The sequence below is a fragment of the Hippopotamus amphibius genome, chromosome 10, assembly GCF_030028045.1.
Source record: "Hippopotamus amphibius kiboko isolate mHipAmp2 chromosome 10, mHipAmp2.hap2, whole genome shotgun sequence".
NCBI lineage: Eukaryota > Metazoa > Chordata > Mammalia > Artiodactyla > Hippopotamidae > Hippopotamus > Hippopotamus amphibius.
In genome coordinates this window covers 23588033-23611879 of record NC_080195.1, presented here as the reverse complement: position 1 = coordinate 23611879, position 23847 = coordinate 23588033, and the positions used below count along the sequence as shown (strand labels likewise).

The following is a 23847-nucleotide window of genomic DNA, read 5'->3' as shown; positions in this document are numbered from 1 at the left end:
AGCAAGAAGAAACCACTGGTATTTTCAACACTCGGGTTGGAAATATATTTAGCTGGATCCCTTCATTCCTTATCTCCACCTTCCACTTCCCACACGACTGTGCGAGCTCCTCCCCGTTGCTGTTGGCCAGCTTCAGTTCCTTGCCATGCAGCCCTGTCCATGAGGCCACCTGCAACGTGACTTCTTCCCCCATGTGAGTGACCAGAGAGACGCCAAGACAGAAGTCAGTCTTTTATAGACTAATCTCAGAGTGACACACACCACACACCACTTCTACTGGCCGCACAGACCAACCCTGGAACAACGAGGGAGGAGATCGTGCTAAGGTGTGGTGGCCAAGGGGCAGGGATCGTTGGCGACCACCTCAGAGCCTGCTACCACCTTTCCTAAGAAGCATGATTACCTGGTAGCTTTTACAGTAATCGGTTTTTCCAAAAGGTCTGAAAATACGAGGTGTTTTTTTCTTTTTTTTAATCGATGGCTCGTAAGTATAGAAAAGCCTGGCAGGACCTACAGAATCCTAATGTCAGTCAGGTTTATTCTGGGTATTGAGATTAGGGGTGATTTTACTTTGGTGTTTGCAACTTTGTTCCCAAATGCTTTTATAATTAACTTATAATCAGAAATTTTTTTCCTTTTTTTCTCAATGTGGAATATTCCAGAGACAAAAAAGAGTTAAAGGTTGAAACATTTTGTATGAAGCACTACTAGACACTTCTGAAGGGGAAAAAAGGATATAATCCTTGCTTTTAAGGAATTACGTATTTGGGAAAACAAAAACATAGCTATAGTACACATAATAAGTAAAGTCTACAAAAAAGGAATAAAGGAGCATTAAAAAAAAGGGCAGTGCACAGAGGAGCCAAGTTAAACTGACTCCTTAAAACAGCAAGGGAAAGAGAAAGGGAGTGGTGACAACAAAGAGCCTCTGTACTATCCCTGGAGTTTGGACTTGGCGTTAAAGCGTGTGAATACACCATTACAGGGGTATAAGCAGGAAAATGAAATGACCAGATATATTTTTAAAACTCACCTACATTTTGTCGTCATCGTTTTATCTTTAAAAATACTGATCCACCTGGAATGCTGCAAATGTTACACTTCAGTGCAAGACAAAATGAAATAAATCTCACACATCAGTTAACATTAGTACATACAACGTTTACTATCAAAATGAACTTTAAAGCCTTGAAAGAGCTTTGAAACGTCTTCAAAGTTTAATTTCTAGAAATACAGCAGAATAAACATTTCCACTGAGAAGGCTTCAGAGTTTGGCTGAACTGTGACATGTTCAGTGTGGCAAAGATAGACTGAAGAGGCAGAAACTGACAAGTGCCATCGGCTAGGAAAAATACAAATTAACGACCACCTTACAGTATATAGTTCTACCTCTTGTTCTCATCTGGTACACTGTAAGGTGGCACACTCCCAAAATTCTATGTGGAGAGCTATCCTTTTCTAATACTTTATGTCCATGGGTTTCCATGGAGACTAAAATTAATGTGTTCACTGCCTTGAGTTCAAGGTATGGCACAATTTTAATGTGAATCCTTTATTGTCCTGTAAGGTCGCACAGGCACAACTGATTGCATGCAGGACAGGTAGTTCACAGTTCTTAACTAGATGTTAAGAACTTTCTCTTTCTTTCTCTTCCACGTTGAGTACAGTATCCACGGTTATTCCTATGTCCTGCAGTGACCAGCCTCTCTCCACTTCCAGAGGCCTTCTGGGAAAAGAAGTGGAAAGGCTGTATAGGGATGTGTGGTACCCAATTTTCATCATCCAGTCAAACAAGACCTAAAAGATAAAAAGCTTAGTTATCAAATATTATACGAAGTTGTGTCCCTCTAGATCACCGTAATATTTTACGATTCTTTCATTGTTAAATCAGGCCCCTATGAGTTGTGAAACAGAACTTTCATACCTGTTAAAGGAACTTTCCTGAGTTTAAAGGAAAATACCATGCTATGAATTTTGAGATGTGAATGACCTTTAATACTTTTTGTTTCAGAGAAGGCCTAGGGACTACTGGCACCTACAGAGAGCAGAAGCATTTAACAAGGAGGAAAGCCCCAATCATAGGGAATGGAAAGATTATTCAATAAAAAGGTTAAGAACAAAAGTTCAGTATTTGGGGAAAACATCATTTAGATTATAATCTAAGCCAATGGTCCACATCAAAATCACCCAGGAACTGTCACACCAGACATGTCTAGGTTCCAGAGACTCTGCCTTTTGATAACCCAGTATTCAGTGGGCCATCCCTATAAATGTATTGCATTTCCTGCCATGAAGATTCCCACAGTAATTGTCCACATTTCCACTTATTTTTGCCTAAAAACAATGCCTGCTAAAGGATGGTTTGCTGTTTTAGAAAGAGAACTGAATAATAGAATGTTCTCAGGGGATGCTGGTGTAATCCCTGACTTCTACCACCATCCACGTACCTACTGATATTCCATGTAATAAATGTATACTACATTACAGGGAGCCATAACTTTCCAATATGTGAATATGCCTTCTTTTAACCAATCCTTACATAAACACATACTTTTGATCATCCGTCTTATTTCCAAAGAATAAATTCTCGTATACTTAAAATATATACTGATAAATTATCCCACAGGAACAGTGGTCCAAATTACATTCACATGCACAATTAATAAGAATCCCTGTTCTCCCCACACACTGCCCAAAACTGGGTGCTATTCTTTTTAATCTTTGACATTTTAACCTGCACTTCTCTGATTCTAAGTGAGGCCAAACATTGTTTTCATGTTTATCTGTCACTTGGTTTTTCTTCTTTAGGAAATCCTGCATGTTCTTTATCTGCCGTTCCACCAAGGTATTTCTTTTCCTTGATTTGTAGAAGCTCCTTATAAAAAAAAATAATTTTTCCAAATTTTTAACTTGATGCACTTTGTAGAATTTAAAGTCTTTATCTAGTCATATCTATCAGTATTTTCTATCATGGTTTATAGTATTCTTAACATAGGTTAAATGCAACAATATAGAAAACTACTTAATTAGATTTTTAATGCACACATAATATGTTCAAATCACTTAAAAGTAGAAATACACTCAGATATGAGTAACTGACTTTGATGTCAGATCAAAATTTTTCTCTCTCTACTTTTCTATATTTTCCAAATTATTGCTAGTGAACGCAGTATTGTTTTCAAAAGAAAAAAAAGTCTATTAGAGCAAAGAGAAACAAGCTTTCAAGAATGATCTGAAAACTACACACAGGCAATGGGGCTGAGGTGACTAACCCATCAGGAATGATAAGAACAGAATTAATACCAGCTGCTTCCTAAAGATCTGAAAGCATCTTCCCACCAAGCTGTGAAAATGTAATTAAAAAAAAAAAACAAACAAAGAAAAAAAAAGAACTGAAAAAAATTTGAAGGCAGAAATCGCAGTTTGAGAAGGCTCAGCATGCCTAATTCTCCAAATTTCTGCATAGAGTACACATAAATCCCATTTATCCGCACCTGATGGGAGTACAGATAACAGATAACCCCTCCTCCCTGCATGGGAATAAACTACTGCCAAATTCAACACAAGTATTTCTCCAAATATGATTTTCCTCACCTGTGAACTGCAAGACTTAAAAAACCTTCTCCTCAGGACACGCCCACTTGGACATCGGAAAGCAACGGTCACAACCTGGGGAATAAAAGTGTTCAGATGAGAATTGCAACCACTGCTCTTTGCAGTTTCAAAACGACTGCTCCTATGAGACACCTGGACATGGTTCTAAGAGCTCACGTGGGGTTTTGTAGGAATTTATCTCTGAGAGTTGTATGCCAACATTAAGGTCCAGATCAAATTCACCCTAAACACAGAAGTAACTCTCCTGAACCTGAAAAACATCCTCCCACTGATTGAGGAGACCAGTGACAGAGCCTTCCAGAGAGGACACCAGAGATGCAAGGCGTCTGTCTGCTCAGACAGTATCAAAACTGCAGCTGGGCTTTGAAAGTGACCTACCAAGCCAAGAAGATCCAGGACCACCTCAGAGTCTGCAGACAAGACAAACACTCCACTGGAAGGAAACAGAAAGGTACCCCGTCCACTCCATCATCGTAGGCTGTGCACGACGCCTACATCATGCACGCAAACGAGAGACGAGCCTGGAGCTGGTCTTAGTTGCGGGGGCTCTAGGTGACCCCCTCTCCTGGGAGCAGCTTTGTCTGTTTTACATTTTGAGCTTCCCCACAATCCTTCCTCTGATAAAAGAGTTATAGAGCTAAAAAGAGCTTCGCAACGTGCTAGCATATTAAAAGACATTCTAAAAAGAAAGGAGTGGGATGGACCTAGAGATTATCATGCTAAGTGAAGTCAGTCAGAAAGAGAAAGACAAATACCATATGATATCACATATATGTGGAATCTAAATATGATACAAATGAACTTAGAAACAGCCTCAGAGACAGAAAACAAACTTATGGCTCCCAAAGGGGAAAGGGCGTGGGGGAGGGATAAATTAGAAGTTTGGGATTAGCAGATACACACTACTATATATAAAATAGATAAACAACAAAGACCTACTGTAGAGCACAGGGAACTATAGTCAATATCATGTAATAAACCATAATGGAAAAGAATATAAAAAAGAATATGTGTATATATATATACACGTATAACTGAATGACTTTGCTGTATTCCAGAAACTAACACAACATTGTAAATCAACTATACTTCAATTTTAAAAAAAGAAAAGATGACAAATTAGTCATTAATTCTGATGTTAATTATTTACCATTAGGAAACCCTCTATTATGGTCAACATTATCCTAACCATCCTGGGAGTTCTGCTGGCACCACAGTTTACAGACATGGTGGTTTTATAGCAGCACCCACCCCCTTCAGGAAAGCCATGGTAGAAAACATTTCCATTCAAGTAGGTAAGGTGTTTGATTCACATCCAAATCAGTGAGCTGTTTTATAATAAAACAAAGAAAAGTTTTATAATAAAACAAAGAAATCACAAACTAACAGAGATTAAAAGCCAATTTTGCTTATTTTTAGAAACAATAAAACTTAACTTTTACAGATCAAACTTTAATGATCTGATAGGAGAATTAAAGCCAAATGCTTTAAGAGAAACTAGGCTTAAAATATAGTGAGTTGGGGGCTTCCCTGGTGGCGCAGTGGTTAAGAATCCACCTGCCAATGCAGGGGACACAGGTTCGATCCTTGGTCTGGGAAGATCCCACATGCTGCACAGCAACTAAGCCCGTGTGCCACAACTACTCAGCCTGCGCTCTAGAGCCCGCAAGCCACAACTATTGAGCCCACGTGTCACAACTACTGAAGCCCGTGCTCCTCAACAAGAGAAGCCACTGCGCTGAGAAGCCCACACACCACAACAAAGAGTAGCCGCCACTCGCCACAGCTAGAGAAAGCCCACGTGCAGCAACAAACACCCAACACAGCCAATAAATAAATAATTAAAAAAAAACCCAGGGTATAATGCTTAAGAACTGCATTAATTAGGTTTCGGATTCCCTGCTCCCCTATCAGAAATCCATGTTAGCCATTAGCTCACTCATCTATTAGTCTGCTCCTAAGTCCAAGCAGGCTTCCAATATAACAGGAATTTTCTCATATGGAGGAAATCATTATTATAGAGCCACAGCTACTACATCTACAGAAATACACACACACACACACATACATAGTGAAAACGTCATTCTGTTCTAATAACCTTTAAAATGAATGTTAATCCCTTTCCAAGCAACACAGAACTATAAAGATGTCCCTCAATGGCCAATATGGGGAAAGAATCTAAAAAAAGAATGGATATATGTATATGTATAATTGATTTACCTTCCTGTATGCTTGAAACTAACACAACATTGTAAACCAAGTATACTCCAAAAAAAATTAAAAAAAAAAAAAAATGTTCCTCTATCCTATGAGTGACACGACACACTTAATGGGCCTAACTTTAATAAGGAAAGAGAGAATTTCCTGAAAAATTATAACCTCCAGTATTCCTAAAAGTGAAATTATTCTTTTACATATGCACTCATGAAATGGTTGTTTGGCTTGGGGATTAAAATATGTTAGTTATGATGGGGCAAGCTTTATGTATGATGATACATCATGATTATGATACCTGAGCAAAGCTGCGATGTTGACAAAATACAGAATGGTACTGTGTAGAAAGCCAGAAACAATACGACTATATGACTTACAAAGACAAATCCCCTAAAATCTTGGGTACTGTGGCACAGGGCTCATCGCCTACTCCAGGTGTGCCCTTTTAACTTTGAAAACACTTTTTTAGGGTGATAGGGTGACAGATGGGTTAGAAAGGCACACTCCCCAAACTAGAACGCTTTCTTTTTCTTGTTTTAACTTTTATGATGACCACACTCCATGCTAAGGTCTACTTTATTATGAAACAGTCCAACCACAACAGAGCAGAAAAGCCAGGCAGAGATGTCCAGAGGGACCAGGCTAACTGCCCAGAAACAGATCATGAGACCAAGAGCAGGGAAACAAGGTCAAGGAGAACAGGAGTGCTACTGAAAGAGGGACTGGGACACTGAGAGTCATCCAGGGAGGTAAAACTAATGCTGGTGAATGGTTAGCAGGGAATTAGGAATTTATGCTTTGAATTCTTAGAAATCTATGAGCAGTAGCAGCTGCACAGGTGGAAAATGCCTTGCCCAACAACGATTCTGATAGAATCAAAATCTTCCAATACTTATTTGCTTTTCTTGATTAGTGCAGAATAGAATACACTGTAAAAGTATCAAGCAGTATTCATGATACATTAGTGGCATTCTTCATAAAACTTCATTATGTTATATAAACTTGCTTGTACCTGATTAATACTATACACACACACACATAGCATGTATTTTATTTATTATTATTTTTTGGCTGCAGCATTGGGCTTGTGGGATCTTAGTTCCCAGACCAGGGACTGAACCTGGGCCCTCAGAGTGAGAGCTCGGAGTCCTAACTGGGGATGCCAGGGATTTCCCTAAAGTGCATACATTTTACATGTGATTTTGCAGGTAACAATTATTTACCTTAATTTTGCTGACTTTATTAACCAAAAACAGAGCAAAGAGGACCAACATCAGAGAAGGGCCACTGGAGAAGCAAACAGGTGCAGGGAGAAGAAAATAGGGATAGTATTGCTTCTAGACTGAATAAGGGGAGAGTTCTTGCACAGCCAGGGGGGCCTGGGCTCTCCCAGTAGGGACCTCAGAAACTCCTGCCTGTGGCTTCAGCCTCAAGTAAGGAGACGGAATGCGATATTATTTAGGTTCATTCCAGCTCTAAAATTCCATTACTCTGACATACACATTAATGAGTGTAGCACAAAATATCATCTATCAAATATAGAAAAAGGGTAGAAAAGAAACAAAATGGAACGACTGAATAACTCTTATGAAGAGGAGAGCAACAACAACTGCCTCTGGGTGGAGGTTTTTTGACCTTTTTAGGGTCACAGACCTGAGATTCTGAAGAAAAACACTGTCATTCTACCTATAATCCCCAAAAGGTACAATTTCAAAGGACTACTGACAACTTGATGTCTGCCATCACCTTTCGTGACAGGTGCACCCTTGGTGACAGACTGCTGTTCTGTAGGAGTAACATCATGTGCTTTAAAGCCAGACTAAATTCTTAAAAGGCGTTCCCTGTCAACCTGAGTTGTACTTAATTACTCTTGAATTATAAGTGGTTGTCATGGATACCAAGCCACAGCTTGAGGAGAGGTGAAGATGTAGGAGGGTCAGGACAGACATAGCACGGGTATGGATTTGATGGGTATAACAGGGAGGAATTAGACATGTGGTTGTTTCTTAAATTGAGTTTCTCCCAGGGACTGTGATTCTCCTGGGGGCTGATTATACACTTCATTGTCTCTATTTCTGTATGACTTTCAGACTTTCCTCAGGCATCCAAAATACTAAACTTAAATGTTGCAAACATGTTGACAAAAATGAGACCCTCCAATGGCTTCCATGGCTGCCTGAAAAATAAATTTCAGGGAGTTCCCCTGGTTGCACAGTGGTTAAGAATCTGCCTGCCAATGCAGGGGACACGGGTTTGAGCCCTGGTCCGGGAAGATCCTACATGCCTCAGAGCAACTAAGCCCGTGCACCACAACTACTAAGCCTGCGCACCTAGAGCCTGTGCTCTGCAACAAGAGAAGCGACCTCACTGAGAAGCCCGTGCACTGCAATGAAGAGTAGCCCCTACTCACCACAATTAGGGAAAGCTCGCACGCAGTAACAAAGACTCAACACAGCTGACAAATTAAAAAAATAAAAATACATAAAGTTATTTAAAAAAAATTAGTTTTCAGAAGTGTAACAGTCACTGAGGTTTAGGAAATGGAAAACCATCCGGCTCTCTTTTGCCTAAGCCACTTCATGGCTTTAAAGACACGTGCTCCTGTACATTAGCGACTGTCTGGGCTCTGTAACCGCAGGAAGGCAGCACAGATTATGACAAAGCAGTTGGGCAGACGGCAGCTCAACGCAGACTGGAGGGTTAGTCCAACTCTGCCCCCAAACAGCAAACCAGCCTTCAATTCAAACATCTACAAAGTAGCTGCATTCTTCATTTTTTAAGGGGAAGACTACAATTTGAAGTCATCTGCCTATTTCGATTCTACTTTAATACATAACTCATTTGCTGACCTAAAGTTTTGGAAAAGCCCAAGTATCCTATCTCTGCCTGATGAAGTGGGAGGGCTTTAAAAACACAACTTCAGCAGATAGCAGGCTTCCAAAAGGGGACTCAAGCCAAGGAGTGTGATATTACCCCATATTCAAAACAAAACCTAATCATGCTGCAATCATATAAGTATTATGGTGTCTTTTCTTTCTAAACCCAAATTTATTTATTTACTTATTTACTTATTTATTTATTTTTATTTGACCATGCTGAGTGGCTTGTGGGATCTTAGTCTCCTGACCAGGGATCCAACCTGGGCCCTGGCAGTGAAAGTGCCAAGTCCTAACCACTGGCCACGGAATTCCCATCTAAACCCAAATTTAGATAAGACGTACTTACTTCATGTTAAAGAAAATAGAAAATATATTTAATTTTCAAAGGAAAAAAAATAAGCTTACTTCTTCAGCTGTTTCAGGAGGTTCTTCAGGTAAATTAAGAACCTAAAGAAAAGTAAGTATTTAGTAACAGAAATGTAAACAGTTTGAAGAAGAAAAAAATAACCTCAACAAGAAGAGTTCCCTTCAATATAGAGTTTGGACATATCCATGCTTAATGAAATCTTTTCTTTCAGTATACATTTATAAAACGTGTACAATGAGGATGAGACTCAATGAATACATATTTTTGAATAAGCAACTCTGTGCTAACAATAGATCATAAAAACAGGATTTGAAAAAACAAAAAACAAAAGGGGATCTGAGATGACAGCTACCAATCTATACACATTTAAAGAATTCTGTGTTTATGCTGTTCCAAGATATTACATTAAAATGTACTACTTAAAGAAACAGAGGATAAAAATTAAGTTCAGTAAAGCCCCAAAATTATTTAGGTTCAAGATGGGTGCATATACATTCTTCTTCACCAGCGCCTTCCAGGGGACTGGATAGCCACTACTCACTTTGGGTGCCTTCATGATTTATCCTCGTTTCCCTATTTCTGTTACTCGATTAAAAAAATCAGATGTACAGACCATTTTCTCTCATTGAAACACTTGTTACCAACAACTTCACCTCCAAGGATGCTTTTTGTTTGCTTAATACCATAGATTCCATGTTTTATAACATTTTATCTAACAGACATTAACTGTCTTTATTAAATAAATCATTTGTTTTTCTTTGGTATCAAAAGCATATGTGATAGTCAACCAACATTTACCATCAGCATGAGATGATCTGTGCTATTAACAAAAGCAAAGAATCTTGACATGTTAACTAGTTTGCAGAGCTCACCAGATCTTTTTGAAACATTAAAAATAATTCAATGACCTGATTCTTATCCTCAAGCTCCACGAAGGGACTAGGAAACCTCAGGCTGAAGAGCAATATATTAGAAACTACTTTTAGGGACTAGATAGCCTACTAGCTTTCCCTAAGACTCAATAAAAACAGACTTATTTCAGCCTTAACCAGCTCCAAATCATAGTCAACTTAGGGATTAAAGATTTGAAAGCAAAGAAGGAATAATAAACCTGAGCATCATTCCAAAGTGAATGGTTGCTAACTCCTTCCCTAGAAAGGCTGCTGAGAACAATGATACACTCACGTTAATAACATTAGCCACTCATTAAGTACAGCTTCATCGTGTCTCAGCTCCCATAGCAATATTTCCCTTAGTAAGCATAACATTTTTCATTTCTACATAATTAAATGATTTACTCAAAAAGAGGTATTTTCTAAGTTTAACACCATTTATCTCCCTAGGTTCCTTCTAGAGTTTGGTTCAAAACATTAATATTAATATTAAACAGGAAAAGTGATTCTTAATGAAGCTGAAGCTTAATGAATCCAGATGAAGACACCATCGGGATTAAAAGCCAGTCCTTACCCAGAGAAAACTGTAATTCAAAAAGACACTTGCACCCCCATGTTCACTGCAGCACTATTTACAACAGCCAGCTAGCTCATGGAAGCAACCTAAATGCCCATCAACAGACGAAAGGATAAAGATGTGGTACATAAATACAATGGAATAATACTCAGCCATAAAAAAAGAATGAAATTGGATCATTTGTGGAGACATGGATGGACCTAGAGACTGTCATACAGAATGAAGTGAGTCAGAAAGAGAAAAACAAATATTGTATATTAACACATATATATGGAATGTAGAAAAATGGTACAGATCAACCAGTTTGCAAGGCAGAAATAGAGACAAAGATGTAGAGAACAAACATATGGACACCAAGGGGGGGGGGATGAATTGGGAGATTGGGATTGCCATATATACATTAATATTTATAAAATAGATGACTAAAAAGAAAAAAACACCCATAATTGACCAAAATAAAATGTCTTATACTTGTGAAAATAGTTAAAAAAAAAAAAAGCCAGTCCTAATCTTCCCTCATTAGAACACTTCCACCCACAGAACAATATTCCTGCTGCACAGGGATACAGCTCAGTGAGCAGGCATTAAGTACCGAACCTTCTTCTGTGTGGGCTGTTCAGCGGGTGGTGAAGCTCTGGTTAACGGCTTAGGCAAATTCCGTCTCTTTGCTGCTTCTCTGTTTGATGTTTCAGATGTCTGACTCTCACTTTCAAGCCCCAAATCTTCATCACCCTGGGTGAAAACAAGACAAGTTCTAAAGAGATGCTCTCTATTTACAGGGGTTATTTCTTTTACCCTGATGGCATTTCAGTAAAAACATATAATTAAGTCATTATTAGGTCCAGAAATTTAAAACATTATCTCCTTAGGCGAAAAAACATGAAACTTAATTAACATCTCATAGAAACTACCCTTATCCAGCTCTGGGGTTCCCTCTGACAGCACAAGGCTGAGAGGGACCATTCCATTTTAACTGACCCCTAACTTTTTCAGTAAGACTGAAGAAAGAAGAAAACCTGAATGATATCCTTTCCTGCCTTCAGTAAAGGAAGCAAGGCAGTACAAGGGATTATGCCTTAAAAGGCTGTGAAAATAGAACGTGTATGTAAAAACACAGGTCTACGCATGTGACCAGGCAATACTTCCATAGCTGCGGGTGGCCCTAGTATCTTGTTATATATATATATATTTTTTAGTTCTCAAATTCAAACTCTGATCTTCCATTTGAATGAATCACTTTAGGAGGGAAGGGATTTTATTCCAGAAATCATAAAGATTACTTTTTATTAATATTATCTATTAAAACCTTTTCTTTAGCAAGATCACTTAAATGTCAAATTCTCTAATACATACTTATCAGTTCAATAATGTCTTTTTTCTACATGTACTGACCTTTGAAAAGTTCTATCAGACTGAAAATGGTCACCCATTTTGGTGGGCTGTTTTCCCCACTTCCTTATGCTAAGAGAATCTGGGGGAAGGAGCATGGGGAATGGGAGTCAAGAGATACTGATGCTCAACAACTAAGCAGCCAAACTTCAGCTGCCTCACTGCAAACTAGGGGCTGGATCAGGGATGGATACACTTTCCTTCCCAGAGTCTCAGGTCATAACACCAACAGTCTACTCTCTCCTTGGCTTTCTTTTGTCCCCACTAATTAGGTTAAAATATATACTAGTAGTACCATGGAGACACAGCCTAAAAGCAAGGGACAGAATGACTAATTCACACCGTGACCATTTCAGAAAGAGACGTGGCAGGCTAAGGTCAGGCTGTCAATGTCTAACATACAAAACTAACAGAAGACAAACTCAACTCAGAAGTGAAGTCACTACACAGAGTAGTTGCATTTTATGTTGCCATCGTTCACATTAATTTTATTATCCATTCTTGACTGTTTTATGACGTATTTACCATTATGAAATGAATACAAACATTCTGCTTCACAGTCAGAATCCTGTTTACCTCTACTGGATCATTTTCTTTACAAAATGGTGAAACGTACAGTATAAACAGAAAGCAAACAACAAACAAAACCAGAAAACAGAAAAGTCTTTGGGACAGAAAGGATATTGCACAAAAATATCTGCAGCCAGTTCTTCTAAAACTGAATTCCTTTATGAATATGCTTTTTTCTCTGTAAGAAAATATTGTAAACTTCCACTAGCAAATGACAAAATTCATACTCAATGCCAAAGGAAAAAAAGAGTCAAAGGTCAATTTGGCTTTACAAAAACAAAGCCAAACATGATGAATGTAATGTGAGCTTGTAATACCTTAGAGATCTGAATTCCCTCATATAAAAGATGTGATTTAGTCAACCGTTTTCTCAAAGACTGCCTTATGTTAGAGCTTTTTGAGGATCTAAGTTACATGCTCTTTAGACACTAAACACCATTTAAACATCTGACATACAAACATGCTAAATAAAAAATGATATACAATCATTATTAATAAAGACTTAAAAAATAGACTGGACTAATCATTTGCAATTTAAAAAAAATCAATATATGCTAAAGGAAACATAAGCAACAGCAGAATTCAAAATATAATATTTTCTAACCCCAAGTTTATGACCATTGCTTAACTTCCAAGTTTCACCCGTCATCTGATAAAAGCGTTCTTCAAGCTTTTTCAATTTCATTTCCCGGTGTGGTTTTAGAACATTCTCTATGTAGCTGCTGACCTGTTTCAAAAAAAATAAATTAGGTGTTATTACTAGACATTAACATTCCTAAGATTTTATTCACATTGTCTATAAAGTTGTAAATAAGAACCAGGTAAGAAACGGTGTTTTCATATATACAGTGGAATATTACTTAGCCATAAAAAGGAATGAAATTGAGTTATCTGTAGTGAGGAGGATGGACCTAGAACCTGTCATACAGAGTGAAGTAAGTCTGAAAGAGAAAAACAAATACCGTATGCTAACACATATATATGGAATCTAAAAAAATGGTACTGATGAACTCAGTGGCAGGGGAAGAATAAAGATGCAGATGTACAGCACAGACTTGAGGACATGGGGGCAGTGGGGGGTGGGCGGGGGAGGAGAACCTGGGACAAAGTGAAAGAGTAGTATTGACATTTATACACTACCAAATATAAAACAGATAGCTAGTGGGAAGCAAACGCATAACACAGGGAGATCAACTCAATGATGAGTGATGACCTAGAGGGGTGGGATAAGGAGGGTGGGAGGGAGGCTCAAGAGGGAGGGGATATGGGGATATATGTATAAATACAACTGATTCACTTTGTTATACAGCGGAAACTGGCACAACAGTGTAAAGCTATTATACGCCAATAAGGATCAGAAAAAAAAAAAAAAAAGAAAGCAAAGGTGTTTTTACACTAATTTAATTCTGCCAAAAAAGCAACATCCTCCACTTCTGTATCACTCTCTAAAAATTTGCACTTGTGCTTAATGTAAATAAAAACAAATTCTCTATACTTCTGCTTGTATGGCAGTCTGCCTACGTGTCCTTTCATGTGTTTTCAGTGCAACAAAAACTTACAAGGGGCTGGAATACAAAGATGCAGAGGACAAGGCCCTTGACGTCCAGGAACTTAAAGCCAGAGCAGTTTGTTCAAGGCATGATGCCCAAGGCATGAACTGGTCTGGAAGAGTGTTAATTTAATGCTGCTCGGTCATGGTAAAGTAGAAAATATTTTTAGCCTCAAAAGAAATGGAGATTCTGGTTTTAAAATAACACAGAGAAATTATCTCTGCCTCCCCTACCTCTTGAAAAATCACCCCAAAACAACCAAGGGAATAAGAAACAGAAACCCAAATTCCATCACCAGTAAAAAACAAAGAAACACTGTAACTCCCCAAACCACTACCTGTAAGGAAAGCTAGGGGAGTGGTAACTGATGTGAGTGAGAAAACTGCAACCTAGGTGCTTGCAAAAGAGGATAACAACAGGAAGCCAGCCATGCCCTCCACAGACTGAAACAGCTCAGGAAGAGAGACACCAGGTACCATGGTGGGACACAGGGTGAGGGGCAGAGCTAATACTGGGGGTGTTGGGGAAACCATTCATCAACCAATTGTTACCAACCCGAGTTCTTGGATTCTAATTAACAGAAAGTGGTAAGAGGCCAGAAGAGAAATTCAGGCAACGCTTTACTGGGACTCATGCTGCAGCACCCGGGAGCGAGAACAAGTAAGAAGTTCCTTTGCTCACTCCCTGAGGAGCAGGTGGACGAGCTGGTCCCTTAAATAGAGTGAGAGGAGGGCTGGAGGGGTGGCTTAGGTGGTCTGCCCACCCCCTTGGTGGTGCTGTGTGCAGGGACCACGCACAGTATCCTGCTGCTGAAACGTCAAGTAGGGACTTCCTGGTGGTCCAGTGGTTAAGAATCTGCCTTTCAATGCAGGGGACGAGGGTTCGATCCCTGGTCAGGGAACTAAGATCCCACATGTCACAGGACAGCTAAGCCCGTGAGCTCTAGAGCCCGGGCACCACAACTAGTGAGAAGCCCACAAGCTGCAATGAAAGATCCTACATTTCACAACTAAGACCCAACGCAGCCAAATAAATAAATGAAAATAAATATTTTAAAAAATTCCAAAGAATCCACACACAAAAACCACTAGAGCTAATAAAAGATAAGCAAAGTTGCTGCATACAAGATCAACACACAAAAATCATTTGTGTTTCTATACGTTAGCAATGAAAAATCAAAAAAGGAAATATCATTAAGATGTCAATACTACCCAAAGAAATCTCCAGATTTCAGTGCAATCCTTCTCAAAATCCCAAAGCCCTTTTTTACAGAAATGGAAAGGCCAATCCTCAAATTCTTATGGAACTGCAAGGGGCTCCAATAGCCAAAACAATATTGAAAAATAAGAACAAAGTGGGAGGACTCACATTTCCTGATTTCAAAACTTACTAAAAAACTACAGTGATCAAAATAGTATGGTGCTGGCACAAGGATAGATAGATAGATAGATAGATAGATAGATAGATAGATAGATAGATAGACAGACAGACAGACAGACCAGTGGAACAGAAGTGAGAACCCAGAAATAAACCCATATATCTATGGCCAATTGATTTTCAAGAAGGGTGCCAAGAGCTTTTGATGGGGAAAGAATAGTTTCTTTAACAAATGCTGTTGGGACAACTGGATATCCACATGAAAAAGAATGAAGTTGGCCTCCCATCCCACACCATACACAAAAACTAACTCAAAGTGGGTTAATAACCTAAATATAAAAACTAAAACTATACACTCTTGGAAGAAAACATAGGGGTAAATTTTCATGACTGTGGATTTGGCAATGGATTCTTAGATATGACACCAAAAGCGTGAGCAACAAAACAACAGATAACTAGACTTCATCAAAATTAAATTTTTTTGTGCATCAAAGGACACTATCAAGAGAATGAAAAAGCAATCCACAGAATGGGAGATAATACTCACAAATCAGATATCTGATAAGAGTTGCGTATCCAGAATATATAAAGAGCTCCTTTAATTCAACAACAAAAAGACAACCCAGTTTAAAAACGGGCAAAGAACTTAGACATTTCTTCAGAGAAAATATACAAATGTCCAACAAGCACTTGAAAAGATATTCAACATCATTAGTCATTAGGAAAATGCAAATTAAAACCACAATGTGACACCACTTCATATACATTATGATGAGTATTTGGGGGGGAGAAGTGGAAATAATAAATGTTGGTGAGGATGTAGAGAAACTGACACCCTCAGAAGTTGCTGGTGGGCATATAAAATGGTATAGAGAGGGTGGAAAATAGTTTGGCCATTCCTCAAAAAGTTAAAATACAGACTTACCATATGACCCAGCAATTCCATTTCTATGTATATACCCCAAAGAACTGAAAATGGGTACTCAAATACTTGCTCACAAATGTTCATAGCAGCACTATTCACAATAGCCAAAAGGTGGAAACAACCTAAATGTCCATGGGTGAATGGATAAGCAAATTTTGATCTACTGGACTATGACTCAGCCATAAAAAAGGAATGAAGTACTGATATATGCTATAAATGAAGCCTGGAAAACATTAGGCAAGTGAAAGAAGCCAGACACAAAAGGTCACATGTTGTATGATTCCACTTGTATGAAATATTCAGGATAGATCCATACAAACAGAAAGCAGATGGCTGGTTGCCAGAGGATGGAAGGAGTGGGGAATGGGGAAGTAACTGTTTAAATGGTATGGGGTTTTCTTCTGGGGTGAAGAAAATGTTTTGGAACTAGACAGGGGTAGTGGTTGCACAGCGTTGTGAATATTCTAAAGGCCACTGAATTATACAGTTTAAGATGGTTACTTTTATGTCATGAGAATTTGACCTCAATAATAAAAAAAAATCTGAACACAAAAACAGAAAGCAACAGACCAGATATTTTTGTATAATCTCTACATACTCTCCAAAACGTATGCTTTACCTTTTCACTCTGTGCCTCTTGCTGCTTTTTCCTCACAAGTTTTTGCCTTTTCTCATTCTTCTCTTCTTCTAAGACATCAAAACATAAAAGTACTTTTTAATTTTCAAGTATCAAGTAAGTTGAATGCTGTTTTCTCTGAAAATCGTCTGTAGATCTTTACATTTTGGGAGAGAAAAGCCTTCAAAAAAACAGACTGTATTTTTCAAATAATGAAAATGAGATACACACAGACAGTTTAAACAAAGAAATCTGCAATAAATTTCTTCCCGTAAGGAATGTCAATCTGTAAGAAAAAGTCTGTTCTGAAACAAAAATTCTCTAACTTATTAATATCGTGTGTTACAGCTTTGGTGAGTAGACTTCAAGAATAATGACGGTGGGTTTTTTTCTGCAGGTGCCTAATAGTGTTTTAGCAGCTCCAAGGCACAGCACAGAAGCCCATTCCTGCATACGAAGTGTGCAATGCTCTGCTGCAGACATTTGGTCACCCTTGGACATGACAGTAAAAGCAACATGCCTAGATCCCAAACATGGGGCATGTTTCGCAATGCTACAGTAACTGAAGCAATATAAGGCTATAATACACTGAATATCAAGAGAAGAGATCTCAGTCTTCCCTGGTAGTCCAGTGGTTAAGACTCCATGCTGCCAATGCAGGGGGTATGGGTTTGATCCCTGGTGGGGGAACTAACATCCCACATGCTGCCCCCGGTGTGGCAATAAATAAATAAATAATTTTTTTTTTTTTAAAGAAGGGATCTCTGCTGTTGTGTGGACCTTTTTTTGGAGGGTATAATGAATTTCATTTAACTATATTCTCTTGAGAAATTATCCATCTTTTAGGAAAATATATCCTTGAAACTGGCTGGTTCCTTAAATAGGAGCATTCCTTTCTGCCAACTTTATCTCTTGGTAGTAAACATTTCCTCAAATTTATTAAGGAAAGATTAGGGCAGTAAAGCACACAGGAAAGCAGAAGGCCCAGTCTGGCCACTCACTTGCAATGTGATCAGTTAGACTTAGTGATCTCAGTCAAAGAATATAGATATATTTTTTCTTCCAGTTTTATTGAAATATAATTGACATTCAGCACTGTACAGTTTAAGGTGTATGGCATAATGATTTGACTTATGTACATCATGAAATAATTACCACAACAAATTCAGTAAAGATCCATCACCTCATGTAGATACAACATTAAAGAAATAAAAAAAAAATTTTTTTTTCCTTATGATGAGAACTCTTAGGATTTACTCTCTTATCTTGGTACACAACATAGTGATTTAATATTTCTATACAGTACAAAACGATCACCAGGATAAGTCAACATACCATCTGTCACCATACAAAGACCTTACATAATCATTGACTATATACCCACATTGTATGTTTCATACCCGTGACTCATTTGTTTTGTAACTGAAAGTCTGTACCTCTTAATCTCCCTCACCTATTTCTCTCCTCTCCCCACCCCTCTCCCCTTCCGCAACTACCTGTTTGTTCTCTGTATCTATGACTCAAATAATATATTTTTAAATAAATCAATAGTAGGGATTAAGGGAACTTTAATCCTCAAAGCCACTGAGAACTGATTACTTCTGAATTTTTAACATACTGCATCTAGTAAACCTTCACAAAATAAGGAGGGTTAAAGCTTGGGATAAATCTGAAGTCTTGTACCCCAATATCTGATGACAGTAGAGAAGACAGAAAGTGTGAGCAAACTGATTTTTTTATTCATTTGAAGAAAAACTGACAATAATTAATAGTCTTAATTACTTATTAGGCAGTTTTAGCCTTCGGTGATGATTATGTCTCAAAATTATCAACCTATAAATGTACCAAAATGACTTACACTCCAGCAATACAAAGGTACAACTTGAATATGGAAACTATGTCAAGTGCACATCTCCCTATTTATAAAACACAGAATACTTGCTTGATAGTTTAATGTATGCTGTGAATATCCTCCTGATATCAAAATGTATTTAATACAAGGTTTTTAAGAGAAGTTACGAGTCATTTTAATTTTCTAACTGAATAATCTGAAGTATATAAGAGATCAAATAATATGACAAAAGGAGAAAGAAAAAAATTTCCAAAATCTATGACTGGGAGACCTGGAAACATCCACATTGTCTTTTATGTTTGGGTCGAGTAGTGTAAGCTTCTAGGATTATGTTTTTATTCAGTTAACTTGAAAGGGTTACAGATTGAATGCAGATGATTTTCCTTTCATTTATTTACATTTAAATAAACAGTAAAACAGAATATAATGCACCAAATTCACTACTGGAAAGTTTCTTTCTAACAGGATATAAGAATGTAGGCATTCGTTTTAGGATTCATCTGTTCTGACGTGAACTACAATATTGTCTTAAAAGGCTTCTAACACAAACTTTTACGTATCGCAAAAACAAAACAAAACTAAGAATAAGCATGGTTTCCTAAAATTAAGAGCACTTAACTACACATAAGATATAAGTAAGTAAAAACTGCCAGAATGGAATGAAAAATAAATTATCTTTAACTCTTAATCTTAATGGTAGATACATTTACCATTTGCAAAACAGTTTATAAGCTGTACATACTAAATAGCAATTAAGCTGCACAAAACCACAATTTATAATTAGAAAATGTGCAGTGTACCAAGTTGGAAATGATATAGTTTCAAATGTATATACAAGAAAAAAGTACAACTTCTCATAAAAAATACCGGGAATTATAGCTCATTCAAAATTGTAACTAAATTTGTAATAATTACTCTACCTTGAAATTGTACAGCACAAATTAATGGTAAAATGATTCTTATTGTGGAAAGTTCCAGAATAAACAAAGGAAAGACATTTCAGCAGCAAAGTATAAAAGGGTAGCATTAACAATAAACTTACCTTTCAGATAAACTTGGGAAGATTTAAATGAGTTAACCCATGACGTAGTCACAGAAATAATTAATGTAAGGAGAGCAAGCAGTAAGAAAATCCGGCCACACAGCACAATTAGATCTTTGATTCCTTATAAAATTAAAAAAAAAAAAATTACAGTTACAATTCAGAACATTTTTCTTGATACTAATAAGTATTAACAAATTAGAAGATTATTTACACTAGAGAAGTACAGTCAATGTTAAGGTATGCAACTGTCTCCATTTTTTCATATAGTTTCCTTTGGGTGCCAAAATTCATCATGACTGTCATTACCAGAACAAGTTTTCAGAAGACGATTCTAGAACATTTTATGTCTCAGGAATATAAGTATAATTTGAGTGACTGGCTACGTTATAAATATACAACTACCAATAATGCCTAAATTCTGGTTTCCCTTCTGCCCAGAGAAGGAAAGAAAATGATCCACATAATTGGGAATTAAATCATGTTAGTATCATCTTACCAAATTCTAGTTCTATTTAAAAACAGTCACTCTCACTGAAACACTACATTCCTATTTCTCACAGTTAAATTATGCAACTCTGTACTTCTCTATTTCTCAATATTTATTTCACCATTTGTAAATAAAATGACTAGATACATGTTTGCCTAGAGAAAAAGTAAAAATTCAGTACTTTGTTTTGTATTATTTGAAGAACCAAGATGAAAATTAATCAGCAAAAATGTAACAAGTACCTACTTTGTGTCATACAATTTGCCAGTGGTGAGGGAGTGTAGATATAAACTTGGATTAAAAATGGTTTCTATCCTCCAGGAATTTTTAGTTTTGTTTTGTAAATTCTCAAAAGTTACCAGGCAGAGGTATAGAGGAACCATCTCACCAATGTGATGGGGGTTGACAGTTAATTAACTAAAAAGTAAAGAAGCAATTATATACACAGACTTAAATATTTTGTTTTTAAGTGAAAACTATATATATGGTTTACATATATGACTTTTAAAAAAAAATAAGCAATTTAAAGTTGTTTAGAGAAGTTTTTTTGTTTGCTTTTTTTTTTTCTCTCTCTCTGCATTACAGCTCCTCCAACCTTTGCCAGCATTAACTCCTGATTCAGGTATTGTTCAATATGACACATAATTAAATCTAGGGTAACTGGTCATTTCAAAGGTAATTTGATACCCAGGGTATTGGTATTTAGAGAAACCATCGCGTTAAGGGATTTACGTTCCATGATATTGCTTTTTGTTCTAACAAGCAAGCAATTTCAAACGTCAGACAGGAACAGGAAAGAACTAGATTTATGTGTACACCTCTCAAGTAAAAATTTTTTAAATTAAATTGGGGTGGTTTTGTTTTGTTTCTACCTATTCTCAAGAGCCCATATGCAGAGCACTTCAAAGGATAATAAATGTGAGGAACCAGCATTAAAATATTTAGCTTAAATACAAGGAAAAATGTACCGGCAACGAAGGCTTTTACAGAGTAGAAAAAGAAAGGGATCATTTTTCAATATATGTCCAAAAATACAGCTCAGGTGAATGAACACGTCTGAATTCCCTTCGGTAATTCAATTAGCAGCTCCAGCTAAGAGTATGAGTATCTGCAAGTACACCTCACTAGCCCTGCAGCTGTTGCACTGACATGTATGATTTGTAAAATAGATTTAAACATTCTTTCTGGATGTTTGCAGAACCACTACCAAGAAACCAAAGTAGACAACCATCAGTTCACAACTGAGAGAGGATTCTAGGAGAAAGGGGTAAAGTGAAAATGTCAGAAACTAGATGGAGAGGCTGCCAGGTGCCCACTTGCATTTTCTAGATTTTTAGACCTACTTTTATTAAATTAGACATTGTTATAAGTGATGGGAATTAAAAAAAATAGATGTGGTCTCTGCCCTCAAGAAGTATATTGCCCTGGTTTCAGAGCTGATCGTGTGAACAGGTCGTCCTTGCAATCCTGAGTAACCACCTTCTCACTGACTAGTGACTCAAATATTAATGCGAAGTAGAAGATTCTCGATGAGCAGAGTAAGGGTGAATTCTATACAGCAAGGGAACAGGTAAATTCTGGAATAAGTGTGAATTTAACATTTTTGTATATCATTTGGATAAAGGTCTTTTTGGATTCCAATACAACTTGAGACTTCTGGAGCATTTCTGTACATTTTTTAAAAAGCATTTTAATTTCTTATTTCAAGCAACATTCTGGGTACCCGGCTTATCGGGGGTAGGGAGAAAGAGAGGAAATACACAAAGCGAAGTTTCATCACGGTCTCTTAATTTTAGAACTGAGTCTAAGGAAGGAGACAGGCATGCAAACTGACCACTAACATGTCCAAAAACGAACTGATTCTCCACCGGTCCACCAGTTTCCTTTCATTTTTCCCTTTATCACCACCAACTTGGGGTTGTTCAACCTCACGTGTAGGAGTCATCCTTGAGTCTCTCCTTTCCCTCACCCCAAACATTAACCGATCAACAAATCCTGCTGATTCTACTTGGCTAATATCCAAAAGCTGTGCGCATTTCACCACCTCTGTTATCCTAGTTCAGGCCAACCATCATCACGACTAGCCTACTTAGGAAGCCTGACACGCCTCACTGCTTCCACTGTAGCCTCCTTGCAAAACGCTCTCCACACAGAACCCAACCTCCTCATATCTCAGGTCCTTCCTCAACTGTAAAACAGGGATTATAACAGCAGCCACACTCTGTGATTGTAAAGCGGATGAGATGATGAACAAACAGCACGTAGAGTTTGGTTTGCAGTACGTGCTCAACGAATGTTGCTATCTTGAGCCAATCTCCCTCTTAGTCTCCTCCATCCAGCCTCAACGGTCTTCACCCTTTTCCTCCAACACATCACAACTGCTTTGTCTGGAATGTCTTCCCTTGGCTTTTCAAAGCGGTGGTTTCTTATCACTCAGATCTCTGCTTAAATTCCTCAGTAGGCCTACATCACAGCAACCTGTTTATTTCGAGCATTCAACACAATTTGAAAGCCGTGTATGTGCTTGTTCCTGTGCTTCCTGGCTCTGCTCCCTTTCACGCAACACCTCGCTAGACCTGGACAGGTTTTTCGCGCTGAGTGGACTCGGCGCCCCCAAGACGGCGGAAGTCTCTCCTCTCCCAGGGACCCGCACCGGAAAAGGGAGACAGGCGCGGTGCAGCCTGGGAGTCGTAGTCAAAGCTGCCCAGAGGCGACGCAGGTGGGAAACGGAAACTCTAGGCAATGTTCACGGGGCCTTCACCCGGGTGTGAGCACTAAAAGAGAACAATCCAACACGTACCCAGATGTGGAATCCCACGCTGGAGCTCCAGCCACAAGAGGGGGAGAGCAGAGAGGAGGAAAACGCCAACAACCCCACGAGAAGCCATAGTGGCAGGGGCCTCGTTTCCGGGAGGAAGGCCCGCCCCTTCCGGTTGCACCTCCCCTTGGAAGGTGGAGTGGAGCCCTGCCTGAGGGAGGAATTTGAGGAGACAGCTAGACCGTAAAGCCGGGTCGTTGGTCAGACTGAAATGAGCCCAGGTTTTTGAGCTCATAATCTGTACCCTTAGAACAAATGCAGGTCACCTCCTCACGTCACGTGACGTCCAGGAGAGATGGCCTCGCCCGGCGCCTGTCTAAGCCGAGTTCCTTGAAAGCAAAACGCGCTCCGGCGAGGCTGACGGCACCTGCGCCTTCGGCCGTCGGGCTCTGGAGACTGTGAGAAAGAGCTCAAGAGTAAGATGAATCTGAAGAGAAAGGGTTCGGGTGTTGACCCTGTCGGGGGCAGCCTGGCCCTGGGCCTTGTATCCGTAGTGGGTGATTGTGGGCTTTGGGGTCGGACAACTGAGCATCCCACTCTGCAGAAGCACCTTCTTTATCGCCGTAACGGTCCCCGGCCCTTCCACGGTCTCTGGCCCCTTCCACGGTCTCTGGTTCCTGCGGGAACGTGACTCAGGAGTGGGGCCTGGCACCTAATCCTGGAGACCCGCTAC

At 38.6% G+C, this 23847-nt stretch overlaps 1 protein-coding gene across 2 annotated transcripts; it reads right to left on the bottom strand.

Annotated features, from left to right (window-relative positions):
* Positions 1-1144: 1144 nt before the first annotated feature.
* UBXN8 (UBX domain protein 8) lies at positions 1145-23261 on the bottom strand. 2 transcript variants are annotated; one of them, XM_057696724.1, is made up of 8 exons: positions 23157-23261; positions 19867-19989; positions 16976-17043; positions 13109-13231; positions 11143-11277; positions 9114-9155; positions 3595-3669; positions 1148-1797 (listed from the first exon to the last, which is right to left on the bottom strand). In XM_057696724.1, exons 1-8 carry the CDS (start codon positions 23242-23244, stop codon positions 1627-1629), a joined length of 825 nt encoding a protein of 274 aa, XP_057552707.1. In that variant the 5' UTR covers positions 23245-23261; the 3' UTR covers positions 1148-1626. The 2 variants fall into 2 exon arrangements, with proteins under 2 accessions (XP_057552708.1, XP_057552707.1); XM_057696725.1 differs by lacking the exon at positions 9114-9155 and having other exon boundaries at positions 1145-1797.
* Between the last annotated feature and the right edge of the window lie 586 nt (positions 23262-23847).

Coding starts and splice junctions, on each gene's coding strand:
- UBXN8 (XM_057696724.1), bottom strand. CDS start 23,244: ATGGCTTCTCGTGGGGTTGTTGGCGTTTTCCTCCTCTCTGCTCTCCCC. Junction 13,232..16,975: donor AAGAGGCACAGAGTGAAAAG/GTAAAGCATACG, acceptor TTTTTGAAACAG/GTCAGCAGCTACATAGAGAA. Junction 9,156..11,142: donor AACAGCCCACACAGAAGAAG/GTTCGGTACTTA, acceptor ACTTTTCTTTAG/GTTCTTAATTTACCTGAAGA.